Below are 23239 nucleotides of genomic sequence, written 5' to 3'. Positions count from 1 at the left end.
CCCACAAGACTGCCTCTCCTTTAGATTTCTCCAGAATTTCTGATTGACCAGCTGTACATTGAGGTTCTCATAATACCCTTCTGTGGTCCAGTCGTTTGCCAGAGTGACTCACAGAACTCAGGAAGGTACTTACGTTTACACATTTATTTTAAAGGGTATTACAAAAAGTACAGCAGTATAGGAGAGATGTATAGGGCAAAATAAGTGTAAAGGGTTATGGAACTTCCATGTAGTTTCTGGGATCACCACTCTACCAGGCACCTCCATGTGTTCCTGAGCCCAGAGTTCTTCAGACCCTATGGTTCAGGGGTTTTATGGGAGCTTCATCACATAGACACAATCAGTTATTAACTCCATATTCAGCCTATCTCCTCTTCTTGGAGGATGGGGAAAACTTTTCATCATGGCTTTGTCTTTCTGGTGACCAGCCTCTTCCTAAGTGTCCACCAAGAATTGCATTATTAGAACAAAAGACACATGGCCATCTAGAAAAATCCCAAGAGATTGGGAGCTCTGTGTGGGAAACTGGGGTCAAAGATCAAATATTAAAACAAAAGATGCACCTAGAATTCCTGTTATTTAGGGAATTACAAGAAATTTAAGGAGCTCTGGGCCAGGAACCAGGAGGCAGAGACCAAATACATACATTTTATTATATCATAATATACATTTTATTGATCACAGTGTTATAGTGATCAAATAATATTCTAGAAGGGTCAGAGTCTTAAGACCTGAAGCAATATTCTTTAATTGGTAGTAACTCAGGCAAACCTGTGATGGAGAGGCATGAAGTTACAAATATTTTTGCAAGGAAATTTAAGTAAAATTCTGATTTATAAAAGCTAAATGAAGGAGCTGGATTTGTGGCTCAGTAGTGGAGTGCTTGCCTGACACATGTGAGGCACTGGGTTCAGTCCTCAGCACCACATAAAAATAAATGAAAAAATAAAGGTGTTATGTCCATTTACAACTAAAAAATATATTTAAAAAAAAGCTAAATGAAAACAGTCACTGTTCAGGAAAGTATTTGAGTCAGCTTCCTAAAACAAGTGATGGGGGCTGTAGGATAGGGAGAGGTATTGCAGAGCACATGGAACACATACATTGGATGAAGCATATTAAACAGTATGCCTTCATGCAATATCTAGTTGGGAAAGATAACTGAATTTTAAAAAGGAGGGAGTAGCAAGTTTCAGAAAATGGATGGTAACTTGTGTAATTTCAAAATACATAATACAAAAAATACCATTTAATAAAATGAAATTGTAATGTTGAAGGAATGAGAAAATAGACTTATATTTTGCATTAACTAGTCATAATTAGAAATGTTTGCTTTCCTCTTTCTCTGGTGTATTGTAAATTATATAGTATGTCCATATTATATTTAATTTGTGTATATGTATATGTGTGTGTGTGCAGTCCTGGGGAATGATTCAGGGCCTTGCACATAAAGTGCTAGTAGGTAAGCATTTTACCACTGAGTTTTGTCCCCCGCCCTCTTCTTTCAATATATTTTTTAATATTTATTTTTTAGTTGTAGTTGGATACAGTATCGTTAATTAATTTATTTATTTTTATGTGGTGCTGAGAATCAAACCCAGGGCCTTGACCATGCTAGGCAAGCATTCTACCACTGAGCCACAACCCTTGCCCCCTCTTTTTTCAATATTAAACATACCTTTTAGCCTCAACTTTTCATAGTTAGGCATATCAGTTTTGTTCTGTTGCTTTAAACTATTGTTGTCTCAATTTAAGTGTGATACTTGAAGGACCTTAATATTTAAAGTCCTAACTAAGGAGAAAGTAAATTATACTCTTATTTTACTGGAGTTTATTTTTTCCCTTTCCCTCTGCTGTGGAACATTTTATTTTTACGTAATTTTTCACTGTAAGATTTAAACTTTATGAATTCTCATTTTCCTTTTTTTGTTTAAGTAGAAGGTATAATTCTTTACATCTGGAAAAAGTGGACTTAGTACCTTCCTTAGGCAGGTGCATGTAATTTAGGTTGTATATTAAGATTGGACCTTACTTTAGGAATGGATTCTCTAAAGTTTGGTCTGGATTTCAGTTTGATTACCATCTGTGATTGAAAAGCATACTTTTGTCTTTTTAAATGGCCATTTTGCATTTTTGTGAAAATAACTTTTAGTAGTGGAAAAGTCAGAAAAGAGACATGTTTTCCCTTCAGAAATCAGTTGCCTTGTCTCAGCTGATGTTAACAGTTGAAGAAGCATTTCTGAGCTTTTTCTTAGTAAACATAGGAGATATATCAAATATATGGCACTGCTATGTTTTTGTAGTTTGAAGAATTATATTTTCATTTACACTAGTTTCTGAGCTGTTTTCCAGATCCCAAGATGCTCACCTCTTTTTTCTTGGAAAATGAAAATAGTACTTGTTTTCTGTTTCCAGAGTAATTCAAAGAAGTCATGTTGCCTACCCTTCTGTAAGGCAGTAGATAAAATCTCAACTGCACTTCATTGTGCAATTATAGTGTCATCCTCAGAACAAGTACGGGTTTTTGCTTGCTTTTATTTTTTAATTTTTTTTTTTTTAAAGAGAGAGTGAGAGAGGTGGAGAGAGAGAGAAAGAGAATTTTTCATATTTATTTTTTAGTTCTCAGCGGATACAACATCTTTGTTGGTATGTGGTGCTGAGGATCGAACCCGGGCCGCACGCATGCCAGGCGAGCGCACTACCGCTTGAGCCACATCCCCAGCCCCTTTGCTTGCTTTTAAAAAATTATTTATTTATTTTTGTAGTTGTAGATGGACAGAATGCCTTTATTTTATTTATTTTTATGTGGTGCTGAGGATTGAACCCAATGCCTCACACATGCTAGGTAAACTCTCTACCACTGAACTACAGCCCCAGCTCTTTTGTTTGCTTTTAAGCAGTTTCATTTTTATTTTTGTCTGCCTTAGTAGTACTTGAATATTGGTGATTAGACTGAAGAATGGATTTCTGGTATACCCTGGTGGGTCTATGAGAATAGGAGTTGTCTTGGTAAACATTTTCATCAGTGTAAGAATAGTGAGAGTAAAGGAAGAAGCCAACACCTTTGTGACTTCTCTGCTAAAAAGTAACCAGAACTCCAAAATATACTAATATAAAACTACCTACTCCTCAGCAAAAACAAATTGGTGGGGTCTTTCTTTGTTTTGGCTTTGAACTAAGGTGAAGGAAGCCATTTACATGTCTCAGAGCAGTTAAATTAGAAAATTTAAAGGTTACCTGGAAAGCTCTGTCAGAGTAGCTTCTTCCATCTGATTTTTTTCCTTTCTTTTTTTTATTGGATTTTTTAAATATGACAGCAGAATGCATTACAATTCATATTATACATATAGAGCACATTTTTTTCATATTTCGGCTTGTATATAAAGTATATTCACACCAATTTGTGTCTTCATACATGTACTTTGGATAATGGTGTTCATCACATTCCACCCCTCTGCCCTATCTATAGAGTTCATCTCTTTCTCCCATGCTCTTTCTCCCTACTCCACTATGATTCAGCCTCCTTATATCAGAGAAAACATTCAGCATTTGTTTTTTGGGGATTGACTAACTTCACTTAGCATGATCGTCTCCAACGCCATCTGAAAATACCATGATTTTATTCTTTTTTAATGCTGAGTAATATTCCATTGTGTATATATGCCACTTTTTTAATCCATTCATTTACTGAAGGGCATCTAGGTTGGTTCCACAGTTTAGCTGTTGTGAATTGTGCTGCTATAAACATTGATGTGGCTGTGTCCCTATAGTATGCTGTTTTTAAGTCCTTTGGGTATAGACCGAGGAGAGGGATAGCTGGATCAAATGGTGGTTCCATTCCCAGTTTTCCAAGGAATCTCCATATGCTTTCCATATTGTCTGGCTTCCATCTGATTTTATAGGAGTTCTTAATATTTTCTTTCTGAGGCAAGCAGAAGGAAGCACCAGTCAGGTGGTCCAAGTAGTGAAGAGAATAGCTGCTGTACTGAGGGTCCCAGAACAAAATCATCCCTGACTTAGTGTTCTTTCAGTTGTGGTCTTCAGTGTAACTTATTTTTTCCAAAAATAAAGTCCATGTGAGCTTTTAAAATACTGTATTGTTTGAAAATCTTAGTTCTTGTTTTATCATTTATCATTAAAAAGCTTAATAATTCAAGTTGCTTTCCATTACTGATATTTCTAAAGTATAATTAAAGTCCCTTGATAGTAAAATCAGTGGTTTGGTTTTGGTCACATTTTGGTGCCTTCCCTGATTTCTCACTATGATTATTAATAACGATAGCAAAACTTAGATAAGTACACTAAACACTTAACTGTTTTACCTATAAAATTGATTCAGTCTACTTGTTAGGATACAAAATGTGTACTACTGATTGAATTGGGGGTAGGTGATTACCAGGGATTGAACCCAGGGATGCTTTACCACTGAGCTATCTTCCCAGCCCTTTTTGAGACAGGGTCTCACTAAGTTGCTTAGGGCCTCAGTCATTTGCTGAGGCTGTCCTCAAATTTGCAATCCTTTTACCATAACCTTCAAGTTACTGGGATTATAGGCATGCACCACTGTACTGGACCAGATTATATTTTAAATCAATAATTCCTGGTTTAAACAGGAATTTTTAACCTGTATCTTTAGTCCTTTCATCTCTTCAATTATATTTATTTACACTTTATATTTATTATATTTATAAGCATTTTTACCTGTCCTCAAAACTAAATTGTGCTTCTGCTGTTTTGGTTTGACTTTATAATTTTAAAAAATCCAGCCCCACCCCCCCGCGCTTTTTTTTTTAAGAGAGAAAGAGAGAGAGAGAATTTTTTTAATATTTATTTTTTAGTATTCGGCAGACACAACATCTTTGTTTGTATGTGGTGCTGAGAACCGAACCCGAGCTGCATGCCAGGCGAGCGCGCTACCGCTTGAGCCACATCTCCAGCCCAAGTGCCCCTTTATTTGTATAACAAGTTTCCTTTGTGGATCCCAGTCTTGGCTTACCCACTGTTACAATTATATATATTAAATACTTTTTATAGTCAAGTATTTAACAGTTTTTTCATGATGTATAATTACCCAAAAGTAATGGGTAAGAAAAGCAAAGAATCTTGTTAACTTTTAACTACACAAATATCAAGCCATCCTTAAATGAGTGTTTGTTTGTTTCTGTGTTTAAATCATCTCTTAGGCTCAGTAGAAAAGAAGCAACAGAGAAGATCAATTAGAACTCGTTCTGAATCAGAGAAATCCGCTGAGGTTGTGCCAAAGAAGAAGATCAAAAAGGAGCAGGTTGGCTTCCTACATGTAGAGAGTTAAAACATTATATTTGTAAATGTTGTGGCTTATTTCAATACTTTAAAAGAAAGAGAAATTTCCCCACCCTCTATTTCCTTTCTGGACTGTCTTACACTTCTGCCTGGTGGGGTCCAGTGCACAGTTTTAACATAACCATACCTGTGATTCTGCTTCAAGCATTTTCACAGAAAACAGTCAGGCTTCAGGAAATGGGAAGCCAGTGGTGCAAGACGTTTATAAAAATCCCTCACATTTATTTTGATATTTCTGTTATGAGCAAAATAATTTCATGTTTTCATGATTTTTATTTGGAACCATCATTGAGTTCCCTTTTTGTTATTTTTATTTTTGGTTTAAGATGCTGGTATGTATTTTTTTTAAGCAAATCAAATTAACTTATATTCTTATATTTAAGAAGCAGATAATCATAGATGATCTGGTTTTTCTGTTGATATCATAGATTTTTTGGAATATTATTTTCCCAATGGAATGACACTCACCTGGTAACATATTGTCAGATAAACAATATACAGGTAAAAAGGAAGTACATTTTGACTGAATATGTTCAATTTGTGTAATCAAGCCAGTAATAATATATGTGTTAAATTACCTTCTCAAAGAGATTTTTAGAAACATTTCTCTTTTAAACTCACAATCAGAATTTTCTTAATTTTTTTGAAGAGAAAGAATGTCCATTTTTATAGCCCAGTTCCAATAAGTTTTATAGTTTTTAAAACCATTAAATATGAAAGAGTGTGGACTTTTCTATTTAAAATATTGCCTTTATAATTTTAAACTTCCAAAATTAAAAGCTAACTTTTTGGGTGCTCTATGGTATCATAAGCATGTAAAACAAAATTTTCCAGAATATTTAACTGAAATTTAAATATAATACTTTAATTTATCATATTAACCTTCATTCTTAGGAATTATATTCCAAAAAATCATTCTAAGCTCTTGAAAATTTACCGTATTCATTAACAAAATGAAGTCGTGATTTTGCCACCTGGTTCCCAAAGCCAGTCTGTGACCAGTTAGTTTAAAATTGATAAGCAGAATGAGTACAAAAAATGGGACAAATTGTTAATGCCACTGTGTCATAGTAAGTAGTAGAATAATACCAGTGATTGTTTAGAAGATTTTATATTTGTATGACTAATTGTATCTTATAAAAAGCGTTCTGTTGTATGTTTTTTTAACCTGTTGTAAAAAAAATAAAAAAATTTTTAAAAAGTTTAGAACAATCCTTAAATATTTACAAAATGTGTTTCAACATGCATATTTCACCACATCCTTAAAGAAACATGAAATTCAGTTCATAGCTTAAACAGGAACTCTTCCAAACAGCATCCTTTCTCTAATTCCAATGGTTCAATCCTCAAATTACCACGTGTTTTACATATACATTGGCAGAATAACTTCTGATCTCGCTCTCCTAATGTAGGATCAAGACACTGTTCATAAGACACTCAAGAAAGTGCTTTTGCAATATCACAAACTTATTTTCTTAAGTTTGTACTAGCAGCAAAAGTATTGAGCTTCCAGCTGTATGGAGCCCTGTAGCACTCTCTACAGAGAGGGTCCTGATTCCCAGCAACTTAGCTGTGAGTGCAGGCGCGGAAGGGTCTTAAAGTGGCGTGAGTTACATTAACCTGAGTATCATAGTAAGTAAAAATTTATCCTAACGTCTTTGGGGCGGGAGGGGTTTATAGCAACATCCGGGCTGGTTGCAGAAACAACCCTCTCCTGCCTCCCAGACACTGAGGAAAGTATCTTGTTTTCTTCATATACCAAGGGAATGGTGGGAAAAGACTTTGCTAGAGAGCATGTGGCTGTGTGTTGTCACTTAGTATTAAGCACAGGCAGCTAGGATTTAAATCCTCTCTGACCTTGAGACAGGGAACTTGACCCACAAGATGGGACTGAGTTCAGATTTCAGATAACATTGATCACTCTTCACTACTTAGATTGATGAAAGTGTTATTTTTTTTCCCTCTGCAAATTAAAAATCAAAAAATTCCTTGTTAATTCTGTTTTTTTCTGTCCAAACAGGTTGAAACAGTTCCTCAGGCAACAGTGAAGACTGGATTACAGAAAGGTGAGTTAATATTATAGTGTTGCTTTGCATTTCCTGATTAAACCGATTTTTAAGAATTATTTAATTTGTACTTCATGTATTTTGTCTGTCTCTGTAAATCATTGTTGTTGCTCTTCAGTGTGAAATTGCAGTATTCCCCGATGTTTGTGTGTGCGTGTGTGTGACTTTTAGAGTTGATCTTCCTCTGTACCTCCACGTGAAAAGTCTTACTTGTTTTTGGTAAATTGGAGAACACCATCTAGCATTGATACTGTTTCCAACTTTTCTCCATAAGATTCTGGGGTTTCACTGGCTTAAAAACTAGGGATGTGACGAATCCAATTTTTTTGGTATTCGACTGAATACCGAATAGTAGCTATTAATGTTTGTCAAACATGGACTATGACAAATCAGACAAAACAACCTGATTGAAAAAAATCTTGCCACATTTATTTTTACAGTGCTGTAAAATCTTTTTGTAAATTAAAATGACCCATAGCATATTTATAGCCACTCTTAGATGACCTTATGTGAATCTATTTGAGATATGCACAAAGTTTAAGAAACCTTAAACTTATATCTGTATTTTCTGTGTGCAATTTGACTACAGTACAAACTCCATAGCATGATTCATGCGTTTTTGGTGAGCTCAAACTGTATTTAATACCTGTAGTTTACTCTGGGCAAATTGCATTATTTAAAATAAATAAATAAAATAAAACACCAGCCTCTCTGCATTCTCGGGGAGAAGTCTGCAGCGATGGTCTCCGTGGAGATCCTCAGCAGAACTGAACAGCCTCTCGGAGGGAACACTGCTTGGCGGAGCTCCAAGAAAAGACATCGCGATCGCTGCGAGATTAGGAGGCCTGATTGCGTTGTGTTTCCACCATTCCACAGGGTCGGCGGACCGGGGAGTGCAGGGCTCTGTCAGATTCAGTGACAGCTCCGTCTCCGCAGCGATTGAGGAAACTGTGGACTGAGATTCCTGTACAATTTCATCCCAGAAACTCCAGACTTGTAGTCTCCATGCAAGATTTCTTTGTCGGCGGCTCGAAAAACAGTTTCTTTGTTTTCGATTTCAATTTTGCCAATCATCATTATTGGCACTCTCCTGCCTGGTTTCTTCTTCAAGACTCTGAACAATTGCTTTAACATTCAAATGATTTTTTTGTTTTTGTTTTTGTTTTTGTTTTTTTTTTGGTCTGAGCTGGATGGGTACAGCTTAAATCATGGTTCCAGCCTAAAAACCACCGTTTAACTTACACTGATCAATTCCAACATGGACTGTTTTTTGTTTTTTAATAAAGCATCATTAATGCACATCTGCAGGGTTTTGCCAAACAACCCAACCTGTATACATTGCAATCATTAAAAGCTCTTATTTTTTTTAACATTAGTGCCGTTATCATGGAGAACAGCATGACAGCTGTCTTTGGCAGTCTGTCATTTTTCTAGCATTTTCAGAAACTCATCGGAAATGGCGGTACCTGTGTTTCCCTTCGAAAGCCTCTCAGTACAGCACTCCTGTTCCTCTGTTAAACTCCTTGTTAATCCAGTGATCTTTTAGGCCAAGGAAATATTTTGTGGTGGTGTTCTGGGTCCATACACCAGCAATGAAGGAGATAGATTTGTGTACTTTGTGTTTTTTAATCAGCGGTAACATGGGCAGGCACCCTCATTTATAGCTGTCAGGAAGCATTCAGTGAAAAACTTGTAGAATGGGATGTGATAACGAGGTTCCAGTAATCTGAGCAGTCTCCCGAGGCCCACATCCTTCACCACAGAACATGGCTATACACCAAGTGCTGCTCCCACTCAGCCTGTTGCGGATCTTCATGGCCTCAGGAGACTTGTCTCTCCCGGGTCTCTTCTGGACTGCACACTTCCACCATAGCTTGCTGGGCTGGTCTAGATGTCTGTTTGTTGTATGGAAATTTTGGGGAAAAAATTCAAAACACAAACTGTGGGTGGAAATATTAACCGTCTCCTTGGTTCCTTGGTATTCACCGTGCCTGACCTGCACATTTCATCGTGGCTGTTTCTGTATAGCCTATACTGCATTAGCCCAAGAGATTGTTGCTTTGTAACTTTTTGCACTATTGTTTTGGCTGGATTTGTATTACACACAGTTTTAAAAAAAAATTCCACACTATTCTCTGCCTTTTTTTTTTTTCATATTTATTCCTTTCCGTACAAATTCCACATAGAGGCCTCTCTCATCCAGCTCTTCGTGATTTGGCTGCACTTGAACACTGATTGTCCATTTACAGCCCTCAGCAATGTGCCTCCTAAATGGCATAACATATGTAGATGTGCTGCAGCACTTGTTAATAATGGTCATAATAAATGCCACTTCACCAAGGAAGTCTCAGATGAACAATTATGAACATCCAAAATCTATTTGGGGGGCAATAATCAACTGAATGGCAAAATTCAGGGGAAAATGGCACTATCCGTGTACGAATCGAATACAAATCAAAGATTTGTCACATCCCTAATAAAAACAAGATGGAGATGTCTCTGCGACCATATTTGTAAGCTACACAATGTGTTGGGTTTTATGTCTTTCCCCCTCCAAATTGAATGGTTCTTTGAATTGCTCCAAATCAAACAGCTGTCCTGCAGTTTTGATAGAATTGAATTTCAGGTTGGAATTTAGGCTCTGTTGATTGAAAATAGTGTTAGAGCAGGAGAGCTGATTTAAATGTTTTAAGAGAGCGGTTGTAAATTAAATCACTACCAGGAAGGTCAGAAGCTTATGAAGTTTTGATTTGTGACTTCAGTGTTACAAAGAGAGCTGTGCTTTTTTTTTTTTTTTCCTTCCCACACTAAAGATGAGTTTGGGGAAAGAAAATATTCTCCCACAAAAAAATTAAAGCAAACTTTAAGTACTGTTTTAGGATTAATTTTGGTGTGTTGTATTAAGGTGCCAGCGAGATTTCAGATTCCTGTAAACCTCTAAAGAAAAGGAGTCGCGCCTCAACTGATGTAGAAGTGACTAGTTCAGCATACAGAGACACATCTGACTCCGATTCTAGAGGACTGAGTGATCTGCAGGTAAATATGCTCAAGGCTCTGGGCAAAAAGTTCTTTTCTTACTTTGCCAACCAAAGTAACAGTGCTTTTGCTTGACTTATTTAGGGAAATTGGGGAATTTTAAAAGCACTCATAGGGGAAAAAAATCAATTTGGTTATTTTGTAATTTGTAAATGTCTTAATTTTGCTGATCTCTTATATAATAGAAACAGTTTGCTTTTTAATTTTAAATGCAGTTTCTTCCAAAACAATAGACATACTGTACATGTGGGGTTTAGAAAGAAAAGAGATTGTGTCAGGATCTCTTTCAGCAGTTCTTAATAGGATTTTCATTGCATCTAACTTCAAGAGAATTTTTTGTTTTGTTTCTCTTAAAAATGTGTTATGTTTTCCATATAGGTAGGCTTTGGAAAACAAGTAGATAGCCCTTCAGCTACTGCAGATGCAGATGTTTCTGATGTGCAGTCCATGGATTCAAGTTTGTCTAGAAGAGGTGTTGGAACGAGTAAGAAGGACATTGTGTGTCAGGTAGGCAGGTGACTGATCCTTTGGCTCTAAATAGTTGTGCTCATATTCTGCCAGTAACATACTTAATCTCCTATAGAGACGGCAGGCATTGTTTTTCTAAATTATAATATTACTTTAAAGCTTCAGATCCAAAATCTGTTTCTGGCCCTTTTCTTCCCTGATTTGGAATACTTACCATTCACATTCAAGTGTCAGTCTTCATTGCGATATTAATTAGAAATAAATGGCAGATGACTGGTTTCAAAAACATTTTCCTAAATTTGAGTTCATATCAACTATTTGGGGGGGTGTTTACTGGGGATTGAATGCAGGGGCACATAACCACTGAGCCACATCCCCAGCATTTTTTATTTTTTTATTTGTTTGAGATGTGGTCTCACCCAATTACTTAGAGCCTTGCTAAGGCTGGCTTTGAACTTGTGATTCTCCTGCCTTAGCCTCCCAAGATGCTGGGATTACAGGCATGTGCCACTGTACCTGGCTTCATATTAACTTTTAAAAAATATATTTTTATTAATTATTGATGGTCTTTACTTATTTATTATTTTATATGTGGTGATGAGAATCGAACCCAGTGCCTCACACGTGCTAGGCAAGTGCTCTACCACTGATCTACAATCCCAGCCCCATATTAACTTTTTAAATTCATTTTTACCCTTTATGAAAACTACTGCTTTGTCCTATGTCAAAAGTACACAGATCCCAAAGGGAGAATCATAACAAATCAATTATGACTTTTAAACTTTATACCAAATTGAGTCTAGAAGTAGAAGTAGCTGTTTAGTTCAGTGTTTGAAATGCAAATTCTTGGGCCTCACCCTAAGATACAAAATCAGAATCTTTGGGGGAGAGAGAGAAGAACCCAGTGATCTGGGTTTAACAAGCCCTCTGGTTGATTCACATGTCTGCTAAAGTTTAAGAACACTACTTTTTGCCTTACTGTAGATCTGTGAAAGCTCTGGTGACTCTCTGATTCCTTGTGAAGGAGATTGCTACAGACATTTTCACCTAGAGTGCCTGGGATTGACATCAATCCCTGATGGAAAGTTCATCTGCATGGAATGTAAAACTGGTAAGCTTATATGAAAAGATGGTTGGGGAGGAATATGCAGTGGCAACAACTCCCATGACATCCTTTTCTCTTGTCACTTTTATCTGGCTCCCTTCCTTCCCTCCCATAGTAATTTAACAAATTAAGACTCCATTCAGTGATTAAGATCCCCAATATCAAAAGAATAATGAAACTTCCTCCTATCATAACATGTATCAAAATATCAAGATGAATTTGTGTTTAATCTGATGAGTTATACAATTGAGTTATTTTTCAGATGGATTGGATGTTTTTGGTGTTTGCTCAATAAATTGGGCTATAGTCCTTTCACCTTATTAGATCAGAATAAGTGTCAACCAAAACCATAACCATGATAATTGTATTTTTAGTGGAAAAATGGAGCTGTCAGAAATTTTTTTTAAATTTGGAATTCACCGTTTATTTCTTATGTCTATACATACTTGTTAGAATAACATGAAAGAAATATGCTAGTTTATATTTCTTTTCTTTTCTTTTTTTTTAAGAGAGATGGGGGAGGGGGAGAGAGAGAGAGAGAGAGAATTTTTTAATATTTATTTTTTAGTTTTCGGCAGACACAACATCTTTGTTTGTATGTGGTGCTGAGGATCGAACCTGGGCTGCACGCATGCCAGGCGAGCGCGCTACCGCTTGAGCCACATCCCCAGCCCTATATTTCTTTTCTATGTAGCCATTATTTTTAAACTAACAGAAATCAGGAAGTAAATGTTTAATAAGTAACAAGTGAAAAAACTGGATCCAGGCACAGTGGCGCACACCTGTGTACCAGCTACTCAGGAGACTGAGCAAAGTTAGAAAAGTAGCTGTAGCTCAGTTATAGAATGCTTGCTTGGCTTGTACATGTTTCTGGATTCAAACCCCAATACAAGGAAGGAAGGAAGGGAAGGATTACTGGAGATAGCATGATAGTGCTTCTAGGAATTGAATTTATGTGGTCTTTTTGTTTGTGTTTGGTTTTGGTTTGTTTTAACTATGAGGAACTAAGAGCCAATTATATATCAACTACATGTGATATGCTGATCTTTCCTTTGACTCTTTATTAATAATTTTCCTACACTCCTTTCCCCCTTTTATCTAGATAATCACAGATGTTTTCCTTTTTCATTTGAATGTATGCTTCTAAAATTCTTTAGACAAAAAGTTAGGTTTTTTTAGTGAACTCTTACTAAATGCTAGGTGCATTTTATCTTTCTCTGCCAGTTGATCCTCGTAATATTATGAAATGAGTACTATTATTATTTCCATTTTGTAGAAAAGGGAAAATGAGAGAGAGTTCATTACCTTGCCCAAAGTTACAAAGGTAGCATATGATGAAGCTGGAATATAAACCTAGGCAGTTTGACTCCAGAGTTCTTGCTCTTTTCCATTGCATTCTGTTGCCTTGGCTAAGTAGAAAGTACATTGCATGTCATATATCCTAACACACATACTCACATATATACACACATTATGTTAGTCTTCTGTCACAATGACGGAGATACCTAACAAGAACAACCTAGAAGAGGAAACATTTAATTTGGGATCATGGTTTCACAGGTCTCAGTCCTGGTCAACCAACTCCATTGCTCTGGGCCAGAGGCGAGGCAGCACATCATGGCAGAAGGGGGCAACAGAGGAAAGCTACTTAGCTCATGATAGCCAGAAAGCAGAAAGAGAGCAAGGCACCAGAGACAAAATATAAACCAAAGCTTGCCCCCCAGTGATCTACTTCCTCCAGCCCTGCTCTCCTTGCCTACAGTTACTACCCCATTAGTCAATTCAAATTATTAATCTGTTTTAATACACTGATTAGGTTATGGCTCTCATAATCTAATCATTTCACCTCTGAACATTCCTGCATTAACATAGGAGCTTTTGGGGGACATCTCATATACAAACCATAACAAACACACATATAAATTAAACTCCAGAAGCCGTAGAAACTTCATATTTTTCTCTATGTAAAATATTTAGTTCATCACATTTAGATATAGTAAAACTTCAGAACAATTTTCCAACTGGCAGCCTTGGGGTTAAATTATCTTCACATTGTTTTGTTTGGCCTTCAGAATGTGTTTTCATTTGGGGGCATGTACTTCTGGTTCCCCAAATTCCACACCATTCTCTTTTTCTAAAACCTGGTTACTCCAGTCATTGTTGTAACCTTCCTGACCCCTTAAGTGTTTAAGTATGCAAATCCTGATTTGAACTACAATAGGAAGGACCACATAACTCATGTTAAAATACTCATAGGACTTCTCTCCATAGTTTAAAATCTAATAGAATTCTGCCAACAAATTGTATGTAGCCAGAAGATTGAAAAGTTACACTCCTATTTATGTATGATATGTCAGAATGAGTTCTACTGTAACTAATTAGAACAAAAAAAAAAAAAGGCAATGGGGGAAAAAAAGGTCATATATAATTTGGCTGTGGTGGTGCAGAACCTTAATCTCAGCTACTCCTCAGTTCAGGGCAAGAGGATTCCAAGTTTAAGGCAGTCTCAGCAACTTAGCAAGACACTGCCTCAAAATAAAATTTAAAAATGGACTGGGGATGTGGCTCAGTATTGAGCACATTCCTAGCATGGGGCAAGGCCCTGGGTTCATTCCTCGGTACCAAACATACACACACACACACACACAAAAAAGTTAAATATGATCTAATTTGGCACATACTTATCTTGAAATTTAAGAGAAATTTTGCTTTAAAAACAAGAAGAGGGCTACTGTCACATGGTGTGTGCTGTTTTCTTATTACATGCCTGCCACCCAGGCTACTCTGTTTCTGTCGATTCTTTGGATGCCTGTGTTGTTGCCTGTGGCCTCCCACCTTCTGTTGCTACCCCAAGCACTCCTGTCCACAGCCTTGGGAAGCCCCCATCCCAGCCCACACCAGCCTTGGGCTCTAGCTATGTTCCAGGATCGGTTTCTGCAGCCTTTGTCACTTGCTCCAATGACAAGGTCACCAAGGAGATTGCCAGAGCCATGATGGAGAAGCAGCTAGCAGCTTGCATCAACCTCAGATTATATCCATCTATGAGTGGATGGGAAACATCGAAGGTGACAGTGAGTTACTGATGATGATTAAAACCCAAAGTTCCTTGATCCCAGCCTTCAAAGATTTTGTTCATTCTGTGCTTCCTTATGAAGTGGCTGAGGTGATTTCCTTGCCCATGGAGCAGGGGAACTCCCCGTACCTGCACTGAGTGTGCCAGGTCACAGAGTCTGTTTCTGTCTCCAGCACAGTCCTACCAATGATGAGCCCTGTTCCGGTCATGATCCTTTCATTTAAAAAAAAAAAAAAACAATTCTCTGACTTTCAGGTGATGACTGGACCCCCAATAAATACTGTCTGGTTCTTGCTGAAAATTAAAAACAAAACAAAACAAAAAAAACAAGTAGAACAAAATTGAATTTCAAGTTTACCACCAAGCTATAGAATTAAAAACAAAGTGATACTGGCATAGAGAGAGACATATACTAATGAAATAGAATGGAAAATGCAGAAATAAGCACTTGCATATTTAGTCAACTGATTTTTAGACAAGAGTATAAAGATCATTCTGTAGGAAAAGGAAGCATTTTCAAATGATGCTGGAAATATTGTTGGACCTTTACCAGTGTAATAAACAAAAATTAACTCAGTGGATCAAAGATGACAATGTAAGAACTGAAATGCTTAAGAAAAAGCATGGAGGATGGAGCTAGGAAAGTAGCTCAGTTGGTAGAGTGCTTGCCCAGCATGTGCAAAGCCCGGATTCAACACCTAGCACCATAAAAGAAAAAGAAAACAACAACAACAGAAAAAGCTTTGTGACATTGGATTTAGTGGTGATTTCATGGATATGACACCAATAGTATAGACATCCAAATAAAAATATACAAATTGGACTTCATCTTTTGTACACCAAGTGACAGTACCAACAGAGTAGAGAAGCAAGCCACAGAATGGGAGGAAACATTTGCAAATCATATACCTGGTAGGTGAAACAATTCAAAATTGGGCAAAGAATTTAAGCAAACAACAAACATTTCTTCAAAGATACAAATGGCCAAAAGCACATCAAAATGTTTTCAGCATAATTAGTAATCAGGGACATGCAAATTAAAATCACAATGAGATGCTACTTCACACTCATTAGGATGGCTATTATCAAAAAACAGGAAACAAGTATGGGTCAGGATACAGAGAAATTGGAATCCTGTACATTATTGTTGGGAATATAAAAAGATGTAGCAACTATCAAAAACAATATAGTAGTTTCTCAAAAAACTAAAAATAGAATTATATGGCCAAGCAATTTCATCTTGGTATATCCTAAGGCGTAGAAAGCAGTAACTCTTAACAGGTAGGTATAAACCCATGTTCATAACAGCATTTTCACCATAGTCAAAAGATAGAAATAGCTCAAATGTTTGTTGATAGATGAATGTATAAACAAAACGTGTTATATACCTACAGAGGGATATTATTATTACTGTTACATTTCTTCATGGTTTGGGGGATCAAAGCACCTTATGCATGCTAGGCAAAAGTTCTACCACTAAGCTACATTGAACCCAACCTAATGAGGAATATTAGTAAGCCTTTAAAAGAAATGAAATTCTGATATATTCTGCGGCATGGATAAACCTTGAAGATATTGTTATGTTACAAAATAATATTGATAAATTTTATTTTTTCAAAGATATTATGCTGAGTAAAATAAGGGAAGCAGAAAGGACAAATATTATATGATTTAATTTATATGAGGTATTTAGAATAAAGTATTAGAGACAGAAATTAAAATAGTACAGCCACACGCAATGGCACATGCCTATAATCCCAGCCGCTCTAGAGGCTGAAGCAGGAGGATTGCGAGTTCAAAGCCAACCTCAGCAATTTAGCAAGACCCTGAGCAACTTAGTGAGACCCTGAGCAACTTAGTGAGACCCTGTCTCTAAATAAAATACAAAAACAGGCTGAGGATGTGGCTCAGTGGTTAAGTGCCCTTGGGTTCAACCCTCAGTACAAAAAAAGAAAAAGAAGAAGAAAATAAAACAGTGCAACAAAGTCATAGGGAGGGAGAAAGGGGAGTTTTTTAACACAGAGTTTCAGTATTGGGTGATGAAAAGTTCTGGAGAGAGATAATGGTTGTACAACAATGTAAATGTACTTTAAAGCCATTGAACTACATGTAAAATGATTAAAGTATTAAACTTTATGTGTGTGTATGCATTTTACCACAATTATGAAAAACAAGTATTCCTTAGTTATGACAAGAAAATTAGTTTGGATACCGATTTCACACATTTCCACCTTATTAAGAGTGAGAACTTGGATTTTTCAAACCAGAAAAACTTTTTAAAAGTTATTTAGGCAGTTTTCCTTTGTTTATCAAAAGATAAGTACATGTAAAAAAGTATTATGCCTAATAAGTTCTTTTTAAAAGTTTACTTACTTAGGTTTTTTTGATTGATACCTAATTAGTTAGACTACAACTTTCTATTATTTGAGCCACATATGATTTTTAGAAAAGAAGCATTTTTGGTTGTCTTTTTGAGTAAAATGTGTAATAGAGATTACAAATAGAGCTCTATACAGATAATTTTACTTACTGATTATTTCTTTCTTTTTTTTTTTTTTTTTTTTTTTGGTTTGTTTGTTTGTTTGTTGGTATCAGGAATTGAAACCAGGAAGCTCAAACTTGAGATCCTCCTATTTCACCCAAGTCACATGCACCACTGCAACTAGCTATTTAGAGTATTTTATGCATTAAGCAAAGCTGTAAAGTTAAACCTCCTGCCCTTAAAATACTTTTTTTTTAATTTTTAAGACTTTTAAAAGTTACTTTTTTTTCTTTTTTCTAATGTGTGTGTATATGTGTGGTGCTGGGGATAAAATCCAGGGCTTTATACATGCTATACAAGTGCTCTACCACTGAGCCATACCCCCAGCCCTAAAAGTCATTTTTTAAAAATACTATTACCTTCCAAAATATATACCTGTTAAAATGTAATTTGAAGTTACATATATGCAACAAGACAGCAATAAGAAAAGAAAAACACAGTACTTTATTTCTACAACAAAGACAGTAAAAAAATATGAATATTACATTTGTAAGTACTGATTTTAAAAAAGTTTTATAATTCAGATAATTGTAAAGATAAGGCACTTGCAAAACCAAAGAACAATGTTGCAATTCAACTAGTCCTCTGGGGAAAAAAAGGCAAAACTATTCCTTGTAGTTTTCCCTTCTAGTTTTTATAAGCATTTGAAGGAAAATGGGCTAAAGATGAACGAACACTTCCCAAAAGATGATGTCCAGATGTTCAATAAACATTTAAGAAGTTTGTTACTGTAATTTTCAGTTCTTTGTTTATAACTAAGCATTTTTTCCCTATATCTTTATTCACTCTTCTGTGATTTTTCTGTTCATGTCTCTTGTCCATTTTTGTCTTACAGTGTTATACTTAGTATTTTATCTTCATTTCTAGTTATACGAGTAATATATGAACGTATTCTATGAAAAGTTGTACTGTCTAGTTGATTTCTACCATGGTCATTTTGTTTTGTTTTGGTGCTGGGGTTTAAACTCAGCACCTAGTGCATGCTAAGCACAGAATCTACTACTGAGCTACACCCAGGCCTTGATCACCACTCTTTAATTTTAGGCTCCTGCTTTTTTCCATCTCTTGCCAGATCGGACTAGTGTTGTTACTTTGTAGCCCTGCAGATGTTTTTATGTTTGTGTGTGTGTGCTTAATGTTTATGCACATATATTCAATAAAACATATCATACTGTTGTTCTGCAGGAACTCTTTCTATAATAAATACAGTTGCATTCTATTTGATTGCTGATAGTATTCCATAGTATGCTATAGGATAGTTATATTTAACCCTTCTTCTATGGAAGTACATATGAGTTGATTTCAGTTCTGCAATTGTAGTTATTCAGTCAACATACTTTTACACATATAAATTTAACTAAGTACTTATTAAGAAGTAGAATTTCTAGGGCACTGGAAGTGAATGTTCTTTTATTTTAATGGCTATTGCCCAGTTGCCTTCTAAGATAGTTCTTTACAACTTAAATTTCTACTATCAGAAGATAAGAGTGCCTGTTTGCTCACACCTGTATCAATAATTGGTATTATTTCGGGGAGGGGGCTGGTATTGTGGTTCAGCGGTAGAACACTCTCCTAGCAAGTGTGAGGCCCTGGGTTCGATCCTCAGCATCACATAAAAATAAGTAAAATAAAGGTATTGTATCCAACTACAATGAAAAAATATTTTTAAAAATTGGTATTTATAACCATTTTAGGGTTTTTTTTCTTATTTCATAACTGGTTTCAGTTAGCATTTATCTAATTACTACTGAAGTTGAGCATTTTTAATGTTTTTGGCTCTTTTTCTTTCCACTGTTTGTAAATTGCCTATTTATACTCTACCCACTTTTATTTAGGCTGCTTTTGTTTCTGTTTTGATTTATGGTTCTTCATAAGTCTTTTTCAGTTATCTTTGCTATGTATGTTGCATATATTTTCTCCATAGGGTGGGTAAACTCTTTATGGAACAAAACATAATCCTGAGCCATTTTGGTTGCATATTTTTCCACATCTGTTTTCTTGTATGTGTTCCTTTTTTTCTATTCCATTTCTATCATAATTGGCATTATTCTTCCTTTAAATGTTTGGCACATCCACCGGTGGAGCCATCTGGGCCTAAAATTTTCTTTGTTGGAAGGTATTTAATTACAGTTTCAATTTCTTTTAATAGTTCATAAAACTATTCATATTTTCTATTTATTTTGTGCCAGTGCTAGTAAGTTCTGTTTTTCTAGGAATTGGTCTGTTCATCTAACCAATTATTATTAGCAAATATGTAGTGAAATCCTTTTAATCTTTTTAATGTTTGTAGGATTTGTAGTGATGTTCCATTTTTTATTTCTGATGTCACTTAACATTAGTTTCTCATTTTTTATTACTCATATCAGGGATATTTGTTTTAATTTTCTCAAAGAACCATGTTTTATTAATCCTCCTCAGTGAACTTGGATTTTACTGGATTCTTAATCATTTTACTGGGTATAGAATTCTGGCTTGGTAATTATTTTCTTACAGCTTTTTGAAGATAGCATTCTGTTGTCTTCTGGCTTCTATTATTCTCTTTCAGAGTTAGCTCACTTTGAAAGTAATTGTCTTTTCTGTGAGTAATTTTAACTTTTTTGTACTTGATTTTCTACAGGTTAAATAAGATATGCTTAGCTGTAATTTTCTGCCTTTTTTATTCAGGGTATGAGTTTTCATTTTGTGTCGGTTTTACATATATAAATTGTCCATGGTTATGAAATGGAATTGCTCTATTATTTGGTAATAGCTTTTGTTCATTTTGTGTGGCAAAGACCTTGCCACTCTCTGCTCTCAGATATTTAAAAAAATTCTATTTGGGTTTTTTTATGAAATTAGTTTTGGAGATCTAAATTGTTTTTAGTATTGTATCTCCAAATTGATTATTAATTATCCCAGCAGAACTTATGAAATTCTTTTAATTTAGCCATTTATTTTAAATATTTCTTTTTATATGTTAATTTCTTATATGTAATAGTAGATCTTCTTCTAGGAACACCTATTTGATGTCTGTTGCTGCTTCTATCTGAAAGGAATATGCTTTAATTATATTTTATTTAATCTGTATTCTTCATCAATCTTTCAGGGCAACACCCATGTTTTTCATGTAAGGTGTCTGGTAAAGATGTGAAACGTTGTTCTGTTGGTACTTGTGGGAAGTTTTATCATGAAGCCTGTGTCCGAAAATTCCCCACTGCCATCTTTGAATCAAAAGGATTCCGCTGCCCCCAGCACTGCTGCTCTGCCTGCTCTATGGAGAAAGATATCCACAAAGCGAGTAAAGGTAACACTGCTGAAGAAGGACACAACAATTTTTTTGTTTAAAGTGCAGTGGCAAATAATCTATTCAGCACATTAACAAACAACATTGAGTATTGTCCCTGTGTGTATCTCTAGGCATAAAAACTCAACCCAGTCAGCCAGGCGCCCTGGCACCCACCTGTAATCCTAGTAGCTCAGGAGGCTAAGGCAGAAGGATCATGAGTTCAAAGCTAGCCTCAGCAACTTAGTGAGGCTCTAAGGGCTGAGGATGTGGCTCAGTGGTTAAGAATCCCTGAGTTCAATCCACAGTACCCCCCCACACCAAAAAAAAAAAAAAAAAAACACCTCAACACAATCAGTAACATGTTAAATGAAAATAAAATTGCCAATTCAGACCATGAGAAGAAAATTCCATATGTTCAAAACTACCCTGAAAATCCCTTATACAAGTGCCAGATTGCATATCACCAATCTTTCCAACATTAGAACTAATTTTTTTTTCTTTGAACACTTCTTTTATGATGATTAGGCTTGTATTTAAGGGCCATATAGCATAGGAATGAGAGAGCAAGCCTAGTGAAGGAAAGTTTTTACTATTCCAATCACTGGTGTCATGTGGGAACCCAAACAGTCTAATTACAAAAGTCTGATTTCATATCCAGCCAATGCTTTGTTGTACAGATTCTTTGTTGACCTGTCTTTAAACAGGACGCATGATGAGATGTTTGAGATGTCCAGTTGCCTATCACTCTGGAGATGCTTGCATTGCTGCTGGAAGCATATTTGTATCCTCCTACATTCTCATCTGTAGTAATCATTCCAAACGGGGCAGTAATTCTTCTTCTGCTGTAAATGTAGGCTTTTGTTTCGCTTGTGCCAGAGGTGAGTGTCAGTCCTTTGTCTTTATTTTTAATCTGTTGGCATATTTCTCCATTAAAATGGGTCTCAGCATTGGGAGAAAACCCAGGCCACCTAGTACAATCTCCTTCCAGTTCGAAATTCCATTTTATTATGTCCCTGAGAGAGATGAACCTTCCAGCAACTAAGTCCCTTTTACAGTGTTAGATATCCAAATTGTTAAAAGAGTATGAATTCTTCAATAAGCCAAAATCTGCATTTGAGAAAATATCTTAGAAGTACAGATAAATTCTTAGTTTTTTATTTGGTTAACATTTCTATTAATCAAAGGATTCATCTGTTCCCTTCCTCAAATAAATTTTCTATTCCAAGTAAATACGTCCCATGTCATCTTCTTCAATCCAGACTTTTAACTGATTGAAACTTCACTTGGAAGGCAAAACTAGCACATTTATTTTTTGATTGTTTATGTTGTATTTTATAATGTTTTGGTCTGGCACTGAGAAGGCCTGATGGGACACAGCCAAGACAACATATGTGGTGGCTTAGTTAAGAGCCAGCAATGCAAGCTTTCTCATTTGCCAGCTGTTGATACTTAAGTAGGCCAAAAGATTGATCAATTGAAACAATATTGTGTCCTGGGGGTTTGGAGGTTGGTCAGTGAACTTGAGTTCTCCTGGAACACAAAATAGAACTTCTTTAGTTTGGCAGTAATATGCAGTATCCAGCTTTGTATGATAAGGAAACTTCTTGTTTGTAATTAGTAAACATTATAGCCCCCAGTACTGGTTTTGTTGTATTTTTAATATAAGTGCCAAATATTCTGAACGTCCCTCTGTGTGAAATATTTGAAAGGACGCTAAGGTAAATCAGTACTGTTTGATTATGTACTATATTAAAGATGAAAGCATATTTTTGTTTTTGTTTTAAGGAGAGTTAATTTGGTGACAATACTATATAAATATTTTTAAAGTAGGATTTAGATTGCATAACAGATCTTAGGTTGTCTTGATTTTGTTTCTTTTATTTAAAAAATATAACTTAAAGAAAATAGGTAGACAATGAAAGATTAACTAAATGGTGGTCCTTTGTGTAGTAGCCAGCTGGGTTAGTGGTACATATGGCTGGCTAGCTGCCATTGGAGTAGAAACATTGTTTTTCTTTACAATTTACTAGCCAGTTAAACTAGCCTGTTAAACTAGCCAGTTAAACTATGTCCTGCTCTAAAACCTGGCTGCTACATGGAGGAGGAGGACTAAGATTGTTTCATGCCACATTGTAACAGGTGACAGAAAGGATTTAAGTAGGCAAATAAAAAATTAAAAGCCATCATTAATGCCTTTCTCATTTTCATTCCTCCCCAAAGAACATAAAGATAGGAAAGAATTATTAAATTATCAGTTGAGTGCCTAGCTTTAAAGATTTTCAGATGAGTGGCAGTGACAACATAGTCTCTTTTTTTAACACATAGTCTCTTATTAATTTTCAAACCTTTTCTATTTTACCAT

The 23239-nt window shown here is 35.7% G+C and overlaps 2 protein-coding genes and 1 pseudogene across 4 annotated transcripts in view; 2 read left to right on the top strand and 1 right to left on the bottom strand.

Moving 5' to 3' along the window:
* Nsd3 (nuclear receptor binding SET domain protein 3) overlaps window positions 1–23239 on the top strand; it is a 110790-nt gene that overhangs the window by 60519 nt on the left and 27032 nt on the right. For 2 of the 3 annotated variants that reach the window (XM_026404675.2, XM_077792570.1), the window contains exons 8-14: window positions 5184–5284; window positions 7343–7388; window positions 10294–10424; window positions 10803–10931; window positions 11877–12003; window positions 20698–20895; window positions 21582–21755. In XM_026404675.2, coding sequence (XP_026260460.2) covers window positions 5184–5284; window positions 7343–7388; window positions 10294–10424; window positions 10803–10931; window positions 11877–12003; window positions 20698–20895; window positions 21582–21755 — 906 coding nt within the window. Of the gene's footprint in view, window positions 1–5183; window positions 5285–7342; window positions 7389–8264; window positions 9908–10293; window positions 10425–10802; window positions 10932–11876; window positions 12004–20697; window positions 20896–21581; window positions 21756–23239 lie in introns of those variants that run through there. The other variant, XM_026404676.2, reaches the window with a different exon arrangement.
* Ddhd2 (DDHD domain containing 2) overlaps window positions 5218–23239 on the bottom strand; it is a 77994-nt gene continuing 59972 nt past the window's right edge. Inside the window, exon 20 of the transcript XR_003302199.2 lies at window positions 5218–5293. The gene's annotated coding sequence lies outside the window, so the exon portion shown is untranslated. The remainder of the gene's footprint in view (window positions 5294–23239) is intronic.
* On the top strand, window positions 14424–20238 carry LOC113193900 (protein CutA pseudogene; annotated as a pseudogene).

The sequence above is a fragment of the Urocitellus parryii genome, chromosome 14 (assembly GCF_045843805.1).
Source record: "Urocitellus parryii isolate mUroPar1 chromosome 14, mUroPar1.hap1, whole genome shotgun sequence".
In the NCBI taxonomy this organism is placed as follows: domain Eukaryota; kingdom Metazoa; phylum Chordata; class Mammalia; order Rodentia; family Sciuridae; genus Urocitellus; species Urocitellus parryii.
Note: the sequence above shows the minus strand (reverse complement) of the source record. Positions and strands in the feature narration are given on the sequence as shown.